Source organism: Thamnophis elegans, chromosome 5 (assembly GCF_009769535.1).
Source record: "Thamnophis elegans isolate rThaEle1 chromosome 5, rThaEle1.pri, whole genome shotgun sequence".
In the NCBI taxonomy this organism is placed as follows: Eukaryota; Metazoa; Chordata; class Lepidosauria; order Squamata; family Colubridae; genus Thamnophis; species Thamnophis elegans.
In genome coordinates, this window is record NC_045545.1 from 90,219,729 (window position 1) to 90,232,156 (window position 12,428).

Below are 12,428 nucleotides of genomic sequence, written 5' to 3' on the forward strand. Positions count from 1 at the left end.
GGCTGGATCCGGTCCATGGGGTGCTTAGAGCTGGCCCGCAGGGCCATCCTGGAAACAGCAAAGGACTGGTCCATGGTGCCTCTCCCAGCAAAAATGGAGCTCGCGGAGGCAGCACTCCCAAGCTCTGTTTTCACTGGCAGAAGGTTGCAGGAAGCCGTTGCAGATGAAAACAGGGTTACACACAGCCCTCCCAAGCTCCGTTTTTGTTGGCAGAGGACTGGCAAAACAAACTGAAAACAAAACAAAAGGAGAAACGTTTCCCCTTTTGCATTTGAGCATGCAAAAGGGACAGGGAAGGAGAAAGGGAAAAGACAGAGAAAAAGAAGGGAAGATGGGGAGAGAGCAAGAGAAAAAAGAAGTAAAGAGTAAACATAATAAGTAAACATGAAGGAAAGAGGGGAAGGAAGAAGAAATTAGAATGAAGGGGGAAGGAAAAAGAAGGGAAAGAAAAAGAAGGGAAGGAAGGAAGGAAGGAGATTGTAATGAGAGTGAGGAAAGGTTTGAGGGAAGTCCTATCTTAGCATCTGATCACCACAGGTGCCCCATCAACTTGTAAAGCATTCCTGGCCTGCTCTTGAGTTCATAATTAATTAGGGCAGTGATGGTTAACCTTTTTGTTCTTGTGTGCTGAAAGTGCATGCACACGTACGAGCCCACAATATAATGTGCAGGCCCCACCCCATGCGCATGTTACCCCTCCCCCCGCATCCAGTTTTGGGCCTAGCAGGCCTCCCTGAAGCCTCCTGGGACCAAAAAAGGGGGCACATACCCCCCCCCCGCATGCCTAAGCTGTTACAGGTGTTATATGTCGGCCTTGTGTACAGATTTATTCTCCTCTAGCATTCATCTCCATTGTTCAGTGATGCATTTCCTGCCTCTCTAGGATTTATGTCTATCTGCTCCTATGAGACACTTCCTCTTCCTGTTAGATGTATATATTATATTCTCGATGGCTTGTATAGTGTTTTGCAGAGACCCGAAAATTAGCTGGCCGGTGCGCGCATGCTTGGTGGAGCTCAGCTGAGCAACGGCTCGCGTGCTGGCAGAGAGGCCTCCGTGTGCCACCCGTGGCACGCGTGCCATAGGTTCGCCATCACAGAATTATGGCATCCGTCAGAACCCTGACACCCCCGACACAAGTGATGTTAAGCTGGCCACCCCTCATGCTCCCCCGGAAGTCAATTACAACTCTCATGCAGCCCTCAATGAAATTGAGTTTGACACCCCTGGAAGACAAAGATTGAAAGAACTCCTGACCACAGCTGAGCCTAGACACATGACATCATAATAAAAACTGTAGATACAAGGAAACGAGGTTCCACCTGCAATCGTAAATTTTGAGAAAATCTTACTTTTCGGGCAAGACGGAGGTGGGCACACCCCCTAAATAATAAGAGGTAGCCCCCTGCAGAATGTTTTCTTGTTCAATCATGAAGATGGTCGATTGCTCCAGACGGACCAAAACGCGATCCTTGGTACCCATTTTGATGAGAAACAGCTGGATCTGGAATTAGACCAAGCAGAAATGTCCATGGAACTGCTCACTCACGAAAGAGGTGGTTTCACTCAAGACCTTCTTCTCAAAGTATCTGCAACCTAAACTAAGGAGACCAGCGCACTCTTAGAAGAGAGTGCAGAGAAGAGCAAGAAAGGCGATTGGGGGCTAAAACATATGAAGAATGGTTGCTGGAATTGGGAATGTCTTCTTTAATGAAAAGAAGGACTAGGGGTGACATGATAGCAGTCTTCCAATATCTAAGGGGCTGACGCAAAGAAGAGACGGGGGGAGTCAACCTATTCTCCAAAGCTCAATTCAGTGGATCGGAACTGGATGTTGTGGCCCGCCAGTGGCCAGTGGAGCTGGTGGCAGACTCAGACAGTGAGGAGGTTGGGGAGGAACATAGGCCAGTCCTGGAGTCTGGGGGAGGCTCTGACGAGTGCTCTGCTTTGAAGGCAGAGAGAGGGCCAGGGCCATCCAACAATTATCAGCTGCCTTCAGTCCGAGATCAGTGGGGCAGAAGAACAGCTGCAGCCTGTTCCTGATGTGCCCATGTGCAGAGCTTCCAGGAGAAGGGGAGAGCCAAGGAGCAAGGGATGACTCGGGAGTAAAGGCACAGATGGATGGTGAATGGCCCCTCCCAGAGGGAGTAAAGAAGAGCGAAAGGGGAGGGGAGGTTGCAGGAGACAATTAGTTCAATTCATTAGGGGGAAGATCTGTTCCTGACTTCTTGCCAAGTAATTGCTGCTACAGCGTGGCGTTTGGAAGATATCGGCCTGGCAGCTCTCCAAGCCTGATAAAGGTCTGTAGTTGTGAAATCTCATGAAAGACTATTTGCCGGGACTTCGTTGGAGAGGAATTCCCTTTAACCTAAATAAAAGAGGTTTTATCGGGATGAGGAGTCGGTTTCATGCTCTTGGGAAGCCTAGGTCAGAACACTGGATACAGGAAGTCCTCGACTTACGACCCCAATTAAAACCAAATTTCCATTGCTAAGAAAGATGGTTGCCAATTGGGCCACACCCAATTTTACGCCCCTTTTTGGCCACAATGTTAAGTGAATCACTGCAGTCGTTAAATGAATCATGTCATCCTTAAACAAATCCAGTTCCCCCCAATAACTAGTCCCGTGGGCCAATAGGGTGAGTTTTGCAGTGTTGCTGAAACTTTTGTAATTTCGGGACTTTGCCGTAAACACTTGAGTGGAGCGGAATTATCGTGACCCGTCAAAACCGCGGTCCACAAAAGCGCGATCGACGAAAGCGCGCATTTGACGTCATCACAGCGCGACGAAAAAAATTAAAAATTGAAATAAAAATAAAATTAAAGCAAGCCGATTCACATAAAGGTAAGGGTTAGGTTTAGGGTTAGGGTTAGGTTTAGAGCGTTAGGGTTACGTTTAGCGTTACGTTAAAGGTTAGCGTTAGGTTTAGCGTTAGGTTAAGGGTTAGGTTTAGGGTTAGATTTAGGCTTAGGTTAAGGGTTAGGTTTAGGGTTAGGTTTAGGGTTAGGTTTGGGGGGGTTAGGGTAAGGTTTTCGCTTTATTTTTACATTTTTCGATCACAGCGCGATGTTTTCGTCGCGCTGTGATGACGTCAAATGTGCGTTTTCGTCGACCGCGATTTTGTCGTCCACGGTTTTGTGGTGGAACCGGAATTATCGCGTAATTTTGAATGGTCACTAATTCAACTGTTTTCACTAGGGGATTGCCTGCATAGGCCGTTTGCCAAGTCACTTCATTTTGATCACATGACCTTGGGATGCTGCAACGGTTGTTAAGCCACCTTTTTCAGTGATGTCGTAATTTCAAATGAACGCTAAGCAATTTTTTTGTAAGTCGAGAACTACTTGTAATTTGAAGTCAGTCACAGCCATTCTGTGGCCATTGAAATCTGAAATCCCCAATTCATTGAAGGAAGAATGAAAGGACGTACTTCTGCCTCAAGATGCAACATTGAAAGAGACAGTTGGGTCATTACCGCTTTGTTTGCGTTGTTGCTAACCACCAGGTTGGCCCCATCCTTTGGAGGGGATGTGTTCAGGCCTCCACCAAAGTCATAATACAGCACCAGCTTCCCGTCTCGAACAGTCAAACACAGCAGCTGATTCTGTGGGAGGAAAAAGGACAAATCACGTTCAGGTTTTGGAGTCTAAAAGTCAACGCTCTACTCTGTATCTAAAATAGCAATAGCGATAGACTTATATACCGCTTCACAGTGCTTTTACAGCCCTCTCTAAGCAGTTTACAGAGTCAGCGTATTGCCCCCAACAATTTGGGTCCTCATTTTACCAACGTCGGGAGGATGGAAGGCTGAGTCAACCTTGAGCCTCGTGCGATTTGAACTTTCCAAATTGCAGGCAGCCGGCAGTCAGCAGACGTAGCCTGCAGAACTGCATTCTAACCATTGTGCACCCGTGGCTCATGAAATCCCTAAAAGTAAAGGTTTCTCTATCAGTCTCTAGTCCTGAACTCTAGGGCACGGTGCTCATGTCGGTTTCTCGGCTGAGGGAGCCAGCGGTGTCCAAAAGCAATTTCTGTGGTCATGTGACCAGCCTGGCTATAACCCAAAGGCACACAGAATGCTGTTACCATCCTATCAAAGTGGTACCTATTGATCTACTCACATCTGCATGCTTTTGAACTGCTAGGTGAGCAAGGAATGGGAGCTCAACCTGTTGTGCAGAGCTCAGGTCTCGAACCTGGGCTGTCAGCTTTCTAGTTGACAAGCTCAGCGACTTTAACTGCTGAGCCATTGCATCCCCTGCCTACTGTATATAAATGTAAAGGTTCCCCTTGCACATATGTGCTACTCGTTCCCGACTCTAGGGGCTGTGCTCATCTCCATTTCACGAGCCAGCGCTGTCCAAAGATGTCTTCGTGGTCATATGGCTGGCATGACTAAACACCGAAGGTGCACGGAATGCTGTCACCTTCCCAACAAAGGTGGTTCCTATTTTTCTACTTGCATTTTTACATGCTTTCAAATTGCTAGGTTGGCAGAAGCTGGGACAAGTAATGGGAGCTCACTCTGTTAAGCGGCATTAGGTATTTGAACCGTTGAACTGCTGACCTTTCTGATTGACAAGCTCAGCGTCTTAGCCACTGAGCCACCACATCCTTACTGTATATAGTGCTGCTTTAATCTGGGAAAAAGCATGGGAAAATGAGGACACCTGCCTGGTGTTTCAAGAAGAAAATGATCCCGTGGTAGGACACCAACCGCATCTCCTGCTCAAAGCGTTTGATCGATCCCAGCTGGCTCTCAAAGGTAATTTCCGCGTATCCAGTCCCATCAAAATAGGAGCCATCAGTCAGCCAGGGATCGCCCGTTGATTTAGATCTTTGAGAAGAAGGAAAGAGCGGGTGAGTGATATGCCCAATCTACGCAGCTATGTTTTAGAAACTGAAAATTTGGAGACTTAAAAAACATGTATTAGTTGAATTTTGAGGAAGGAACATTAGAATAGAATAACAGAATAAGTTTATTCTCACTTTGAATGCACACTAATGGCATACATTAAAATGAAATTTCATTGCATCCAGCTCTCAAAACGTCATCACCTCCAATATACACTACATAACCATGATAGATAAATACAAAATGATGCATATACCCACATATATTTTATGGCACAGAGAAACAACACAGTCTAGTTCAAATGTGTACATGTACATAGCAAGAAAAAGGAATCTTGCAGGTTTACCAGACGGATGGCATAGGGAACAAAGCTGTTACAGAATCTGGTAATCCTGCTAGAAATACTTCGAAACCTCCTCCCAGAGGGCAGCAACAGAAACAGAACATGAAGTGTGTGTTTATGTGGTCTCTAACAATGCTTTGAGCTCTTAAGCACATGGCATAAGCAGTATCCTGAATAATGGGAAGAGAGCTTCTTATAATCTTCTCGGCTGTCCTTACCACTCTCTGTATGGACTTTCTATCGTACGCACTGCTGCCACGAAACCAAACAGTGATGCAGTTTGTTAAAATGCTCTCAATTGTGCCTCTGTAAAAAGTGGCCAGGATAGAAGGAGTAAGATGTGTTCTCCTCCTCTATCCCAGGAAATGCAGATGCTGGTTTGCATGCTTCACTAAGGGTGACGTGTGGAGAGACCAATTCAGATTGTTGATAAAAGATGCTGTTTGTTTCAACACAGACTGTTGAAACACACTGAGCTTAGCTTGACGGAATCTTCCTGTCTCTGGCAAAGGCAGAGATCAGCAAATCAAATTATATACAGGTACTCCTCAATTTTGAACCGCACATTTAGTGACCATTTGAAGTTACGATGGCACTGGCAAAAAAATGATCTGCAACCAGTTCTCGCCCTTAGAATCATTATAATCACCTGATCAAAATTTGGGCACATGGCAACTACTATGTGTTTACGATGGCTGCGACATCCTGGGTCATGTGATCACCATGTGTTACTTTCTCCGCCAGCTTCCGACAAACAGAGTCAGCTTCGCTTAACGACTGCAGTGATCTGCTCAACCAAAGGTTGTCAAATTGTGTGCGACTCACCTAACAACTTCCTTGCTTAGCAGCCGAAATGTTGGTCTGAACTGCGGTCGTAAATTGAGAACGACCTGTACCACTGGGTCAATTTTCTTCCAGGGAGGGAGGTTCTTGACCGTATCATCACTTACCTTGTGCAAGGCCTCTCCGCAACCGTGTCGAGGTGGAACGTGCGCTGGAAATTGTATAAGCTCATCACCTCTTCATTAAGGGAATCCATCTCTATACAGCCTCGGTAGTTAGGATAGCGCAGAGGTGGAGGAGGCTGTTGGGGTGGGAAATAACCCATTTGTTGAATCTTGTGTTTCATTTTCTCAGCAGAAATAAACATTCCCATCTGGTTATTAAAACTGCAAGTTGGTTGCTTCGGTAGCTTCCTGCTTCCTACTTTGACAGTTACTTCACTGTCCTGCCTTTGCAATCTCTTTGTCCAGTGGTGGACAATTGGTTTAACAACCGATTCGGCTGAACCGATCCGAACCGGTAGTAGAATCCCACCCCTGCCTTTGTCAGAACTGCCATCTTATGCTTGACTTTCATATTCGCTAGCTGCTAGTCTGCTGCGAACTATTTGGAGGAGGGGGGAGAATTTGGAAAGGGAGGAAGGCTAACAATACATTGAACCTTCCAGAGGCATCATCTCAATGTCAAAGCGTTGGGAATGGAATACAATGGCTCACCAACCAGCCCGCCATATAAGAGAGTGTTCTCAAAACAATTAATTCAAATATAATTGGACAATAAGAGACCAGCAGAGGAGAGGATCTAGATGGAGAAAGTTAACTGGGAATCTTTGGCGCGCAAACTTCAGTTCTGGCTTTTCCATACTGCGTTCCACTTGGTTTTTAGTAAAGTATGCCTTTTGATCCAAATGGAATCGAGGGTCTTTCTTGCCTAGAGGACCAAATTGGGGCAGGTCTGAAAACCTTGCTTGATGGTAACAGAATACTGTCTCTGGGCACCAGCTCCCTTCAATATGGATTTCCCAGGAAAAGTGACTTTAGTCATATAATTAATTTCCAGTTGAAGTTCCTTCTAAAACCCTTAGCATACTTAAAATAGTTATAGGTTTTGTCTAGAAAACATAAAGCCAGTTTGATCGAGTGGTTAAAGCACTAGGCTAGAAATCAGGAGACCTTGAATTCAAGTCCCACCTTAGGCATGAAAGCCATCTGGGTGACTTTGAGCCTATCACCAGGCCTCTCTGAGTTCTAGTCCCGCCTTAATAATGAAAGTTGGGTGGGGCCAATCACCAGGAGTTTCTGAATTCTAGTCCCACCTTAGGAATGGAAGTTGGGTGGGTGACTTTGGGGCCAATCACCAGGAGTCTTTGAATTCTAGTCCCGCCTTAGGAATGAAAGCCAGCTGGGTGATTTTGGGGCCAATTACCAGACTGTGAGCTTGAGGCTTGCTTGAGGCAGGAAAGCTAGGTGGGTGACTTTGGGGCCACTCCCTCTCCTTCAGCCTAAAAATACCTCACAGGGATGTTGTTGTGGGGAAAAAAGGAGGAGGAAGGTATGTTGGATATACTTGCTGTCTTGAGTTATTGGTAAAAATGATGAAGGCAGAAAACAAATTAAACAAACAAATACAATCGTAGGTGTGAAAGAACTTCATAATTGTTAAGAACACTAAAAGAGTAACGGGCTAACCATGAAGTCACTAATGGCTACTACTGCAACCTGATTCTAAAAAGCCCCCAAAATACCCCTTGTCCAACACAAGCAAGCTACTCAGCGGAACTCACCGTGAAGCTGGAAGGGTAGCCACCTACATAAAAAACCGTATTATGGGGCTTGAAGTTGAACAGTCCATGTTCTCCTTTGGCAACACTGTCCCCCTTGGTCTCATGTAAGGTTTGCTTCTCCACCGTCACAGACATGTGTCCGTACTGCAAGATCCTACAAACCAGGAAGACAGTTGCTGATTTTGAATCTAAGGCTCTTATCCCTCTGCCAAAAAACAGCCTTCAAGAACGCCCACGAACATAAAAATAATATAATCCAAACCAAATGAACACAGAAGCAGAAATGCAGCAGAAAGCCAACAAAGCCCATGGTGCAAGGAAAAGACGAAACCCAGCTCAAGGAAGACTTCTTTTGATCAGGCTTTTGTTGTGCCCCACCAGCAATCAGAAGAGCTGGTGGCAGACTCAGACAGTGAGGAGGTTGGGGAGGAACATGGGCCAGTCCTGGAGTCTGGGGAAGGCTCTGATGAGGGCTCTGTGTCAGAGGCAGAGAGGGGGCCAGGGCCGTCTGACAGTTATCAGCTGCCTTCGGAGTCGGAGATCAGTGGAACAGAAGAACAGCTGGAGCCTGTCCTCAGTGTGTATATGCACAGAACTGCCAGAAGAAGGGAACAGCTAAGGAAGAAGGGCCAACTCGGGAGTAAAGGCATAGGTGGACAGTGAATGGCCCCTCCCATAGGGAATAAAAGAGGAGCGAAAGGGGAGTGGAGTTTGCAGGAGACAATTTGTTCATTTAATTAGTGTGAAGATTTGTTGGTGACTCTCAGAGACTCCTTGCCAAGTATTTGTACAGCCTTGCATTTGGAAGATATCTGCCTGGCAGCTCTCCAAGCCTGATAAGGTCTGTGGTTATAAATTCACCCTTGAAAGACTCTTTGCCGGGACTTTGCTGGATGTGAATGAGAGGAAATCATGCTAGCTTAATAAAAAGGGGTTTTTGTCAGGACAAGGAGTCTGCTTCGTGATTTGATGAAGCCCAGGTCAGAAGAGCCTTAACAGAAAGCATTTTAGCAGCAAAGGAGATTACTTCAACCTTCAAAGCAATTTTCTCTCTTCTACCAAGCAGTACAGGTAATCCTCAACTTGCAACAGTTCGCTTAGCAACTGTTTGAAGTTACAACGGCACTGAAAAAAGTGACTTAGGACCGTTTTTCACACTTACAACCATTGTAGCATGCTTGTGATCATTAAAATTTGGATGCTTGGCAAGTATCCTCACATTTACGACGGTTGCAGTGTCCTGGGGTCATGAGACCCCCTTTTGCAACCTTCTGACCAGCAAGGTCAAGGTAGATATTAGATTCAGTTAACCCTTTTACTAACATAACAACTGCAGTGAATCACTTAACTACTGTGGCAAGGTTGTAAACTAAGGCAAAACTCACTTAACAATTGTCTCGCTTAGCAACAGAAATTTGCGGCTCAATTGTGGTCAATTGTGATCACCTATAGTGATTTGTAGAGAGCAATTTTACCTCAGAAACTCTCATCCACGAATCCACTAAGGAACATGGATTTTTGAAGCCCGATTTTTCCCCCCTGCTTCGTTTGTCCATACCTGTTGATGCTGACAGCAGCAAACTGTTCTCCAATTTCTTCATCGACCATCAAATGTGCTGTTTCATTGCCTCCTAGTTTGTAGATCCATTCCACTTTGTGGTCTTTAAGGATGAGGCCCATGTAGTCCCCAGTGGCCTTGGAAATACAAAGAACAAAAGTGAACTTGGTTTGGCCATCCAACCCGAGGCCCAGAGAGTGTGAATGAGCTGGGCTGTGTGTGTGTGTGTGTGTGTGTGTGTGTGTGTGTGTGATATTGATTGTGAGATGTTGCAACTCTTCCTATCTATTGTTTATGCTATCCTAGGTTTAATTCTTTATTCTTTCATTTAATTTCTCTAGGAGTCAAACTCAACCAAGCGATTCTGGATGGCCGACAAATCAAAAAGGTAAAACAATTAAAACAATCGTAAAAACATCCAGAAATTAAACACATATAGTAGCCAAAATAATTACCGTAATTTTTGGAATATGACACACCTTTTTCCCCCCTAAAAGAGGGTGAAAATTTGGGTGAGTCTTATACACTGAATGTAGCCCCATCTACCCACTGTTCCCCACACTTTGGCCTCTGCCTTCCAGCAATTTACCTCCTTGCACCAAACAGAGAAAACTTGCTGTTTGCTCCACAAGGCAAATTGCTGGGAGGCAGAAGCAGATTTTTTTTTCTTGTGCTAATCAAGCTGTTTGCTGCAAGAAGGTAAGTCAATCACTATAAATGCCTATAGAATGTTCAAATTATTACTTATTTTTTAAATACTGCTTTATTATTATTCTACACAGCTTAACAAAATGAAAAGCTTTTTAAAATAAATGCTTGATCTGAAGAGGCCCAGTGCTATTGTATCTTCTTTTAAATAGCAGAGAATTTATACTTCCAGAAAGCACATCAGCGTCTGTACAAATATAGTCTGAAATATAACACTACAAACAGTGTATATTGTCTGTACTGTTTGCTGTTTGTTGCAAGGAGGCAAATTGCTGGGAGGCAGAAGCAGATTTTTCCCCCCTTGTTTTCTTCCCCTAAAGCTAGGTGCGTCTTATACTTCGGAGTGTCTTATACTCTGAAAAATACGGTAGCTAACTAACAATAAAGCCAAGAAACGAGACTTCAAAAGCAGAAAACAGCAGAAGGAAACCACACTTGTAATTTAACATTGCTCTCTAGTTAAACTAAACGTCAAGTAACATTTTGCAAAGTGCAAAATCTGAGGAAGAAACAGTAATTGAAGATATTGGGGTAAATAAGAGAAACTGAAACAGAGCTAAATCTATGTCACACCAACAGTGAACATCAGTCGTACTGAACAACAACTGCATTTTAATGCCAACATTCTCAAACACATGTGAAAAACAAACTATCCTTATACTTTCTACCCTTAAGCCCACTGGGTTGAGTTTCCAGGTTCTTGATTTCTTTCCCTGAGAACTTACATCCTTTTGTCCCAGGTACAACACGAAGCGGGTAGACTCATCCTGTGGTTGGTCTCTCTTTTTGGAGTCCGGGTTCTGAATATAGAATTTGAGGGATGTGTAGGCAGCTAAATCCTGGAGATTGCTAGGAGTCCGGATTTGCACACCGGAAGTGCCATTGAACTTCACCGGAACTTTAATCTAGAAGCCAAAAGATCAAAGGAACAAACATTTGATACTGGACACTACAGGCTTGGCATTAAAAAAATTCTGCAGTCCCAGCAGGATCCGCTATTTTGATGCTAATTTGTCCCAACCTCCCTTTAAAAATCCCCCCTTCCAACAAATTCTTCTTGATATCCTGAGGAACATGAATTAGTTTCTGACAGTCAAATCCTTAATTGGCTTCACGGATTATGCTTATTTCTATTTGACTGTTCTTAAGGGAAGTGGTGGCTTAGTGGCTAAGACGCTGAGCTTGTTGATCAGAAGGTTGGCAGTTTGGCGGTTTGAATCCCTAGTACCGCATAACGGAGTGAGCTCCCATTACTTGTCCCAGCTTCTGCCAACCTAGCAGTTTGAAAGCACGTAAAAATGCAAGTAGAAAAATAGAAACCACCTTTGGTGGGAAGGTAACAGCGTTCCGTGCGCCTTCGGCGTTTATTCATGCCGGCCACATGATCACGGAGACATCTTCAGACAGTTCTTTGGCTTTGAAACGGAGATGAGCACTGCCCCCTAGAGTTGGGATGACTAGCACATATGTGCAAGGGGAACCTTTACTTTTACCTTTTAAGAGGTAAAACATCCCCAGAGTCACACAATTGCGATTTAGGCACTTGGCAACTGGCTTGAAAATTATGAGAGTCATAGCATCATGTGCCCGTGTGATCTCCGTTTGCAAATTTTCTTGTTGTCTTCCAAGCCAAGGGAACGGGGAAGCTGGCAGGGGACCACAAATGGTGATCATGAAACCATGGCACACTGTGACTGTGTGGGATTGACCACCTGGGACAGCCTCAATTGCTGTCGTGAGTTGGCAAGCTCACATGATGTCTTGGTTTACAACTGCATCACTTAGTGACAGAATAACAGAGTTGGAAGGAACCTTGGAGGTCTTCTAGTCCAACTCCCTGCTCAGGCAGGAGACCATTTCAGACAAATTCTAAAAACCTCCAGTGTTGGAGCACCCACAACTTCTGGAGGCAAGTCGTTCCACTGATTAATTGTTCTAAGTATTAAGAAATTTCTCTTTAGTTCCAAGTTGCTTCTCCCTTTGAATCATTTCCACCCATTGCTTCTTGTCCTGCCCTCAGTTGCTTTGGAGAATAGCTTGACTCCCTCTTCTTTGTGGCAGCCCCTGAGATATTGGAACACTGCTATCATGTTTCCCCCTAGTCCTTCTTTTCATTAAACTAGACATACCCAATTCCAGCAGCCATTCTTCATATGTTTTAGTCTCCAGTCCTCTAATCGTTTCTGTTGCTCTTCTCTGCACTCTTTCTAAAGTCTCAACATCTTTTTTATCATTAAGCAGGGACTACCTGTAATTACCAATCCTGTCCTTGACTGACCAGATTGTACACAAATTGTAAGCCAAGCTGGTCTTCTCTTGAGGACCTAAACTCTGACATATAACTTTGCTTTGAAATCCCACCATGGCAGGGTGCAGGAACATCAAACATTGGGTGA

General features: G+C 44.8%; 1 protein-coding gene across 2 annotated transcripts in view; it reads right to left on the reverse strand.

The window, feature by feature from the left end:
* The window catches only part of LAMA5 (laminin subunit alpha 5), a 227,629-nt gene that overhangs the window by 17,483 nt on the left and 197,718 nt on the right, over positions 1-12,428 (reverse strand). For both annotated transcript variants that reach the window (XM_032217941.1, XM_032217940.1), the window contains exons 61-67: positions 10,758-10,937; positions 9,325-9,461; positions 7,767-7,920; positions 6,151-6,284; positions 4,677-4,839; positions 3,478-3,606; positions 1,353-1,504 (exon numbers count right to left, since the gene is read on the reverse strand). In XM_032217941.1, coding sequence (XP_032073832.1) covers positions 1,353-1,504; positions 3,478-3,606; positions 4,677-4,839; positions 6,151-6,284; positions 7,767-7,920; positions 9,325-9,461; positions 10,758-10,937 — 1,049 coding nt within the window. The remainder of the gene's footprint in view (positions 1-1,352; positions 1,505-3,477; positions 3,607-4,676; positions 4,840-6,150; positions 6,285-7,766; positions 7,921-9,324; positions 9,462-10,757; positions 10,938-12,428) is intronic.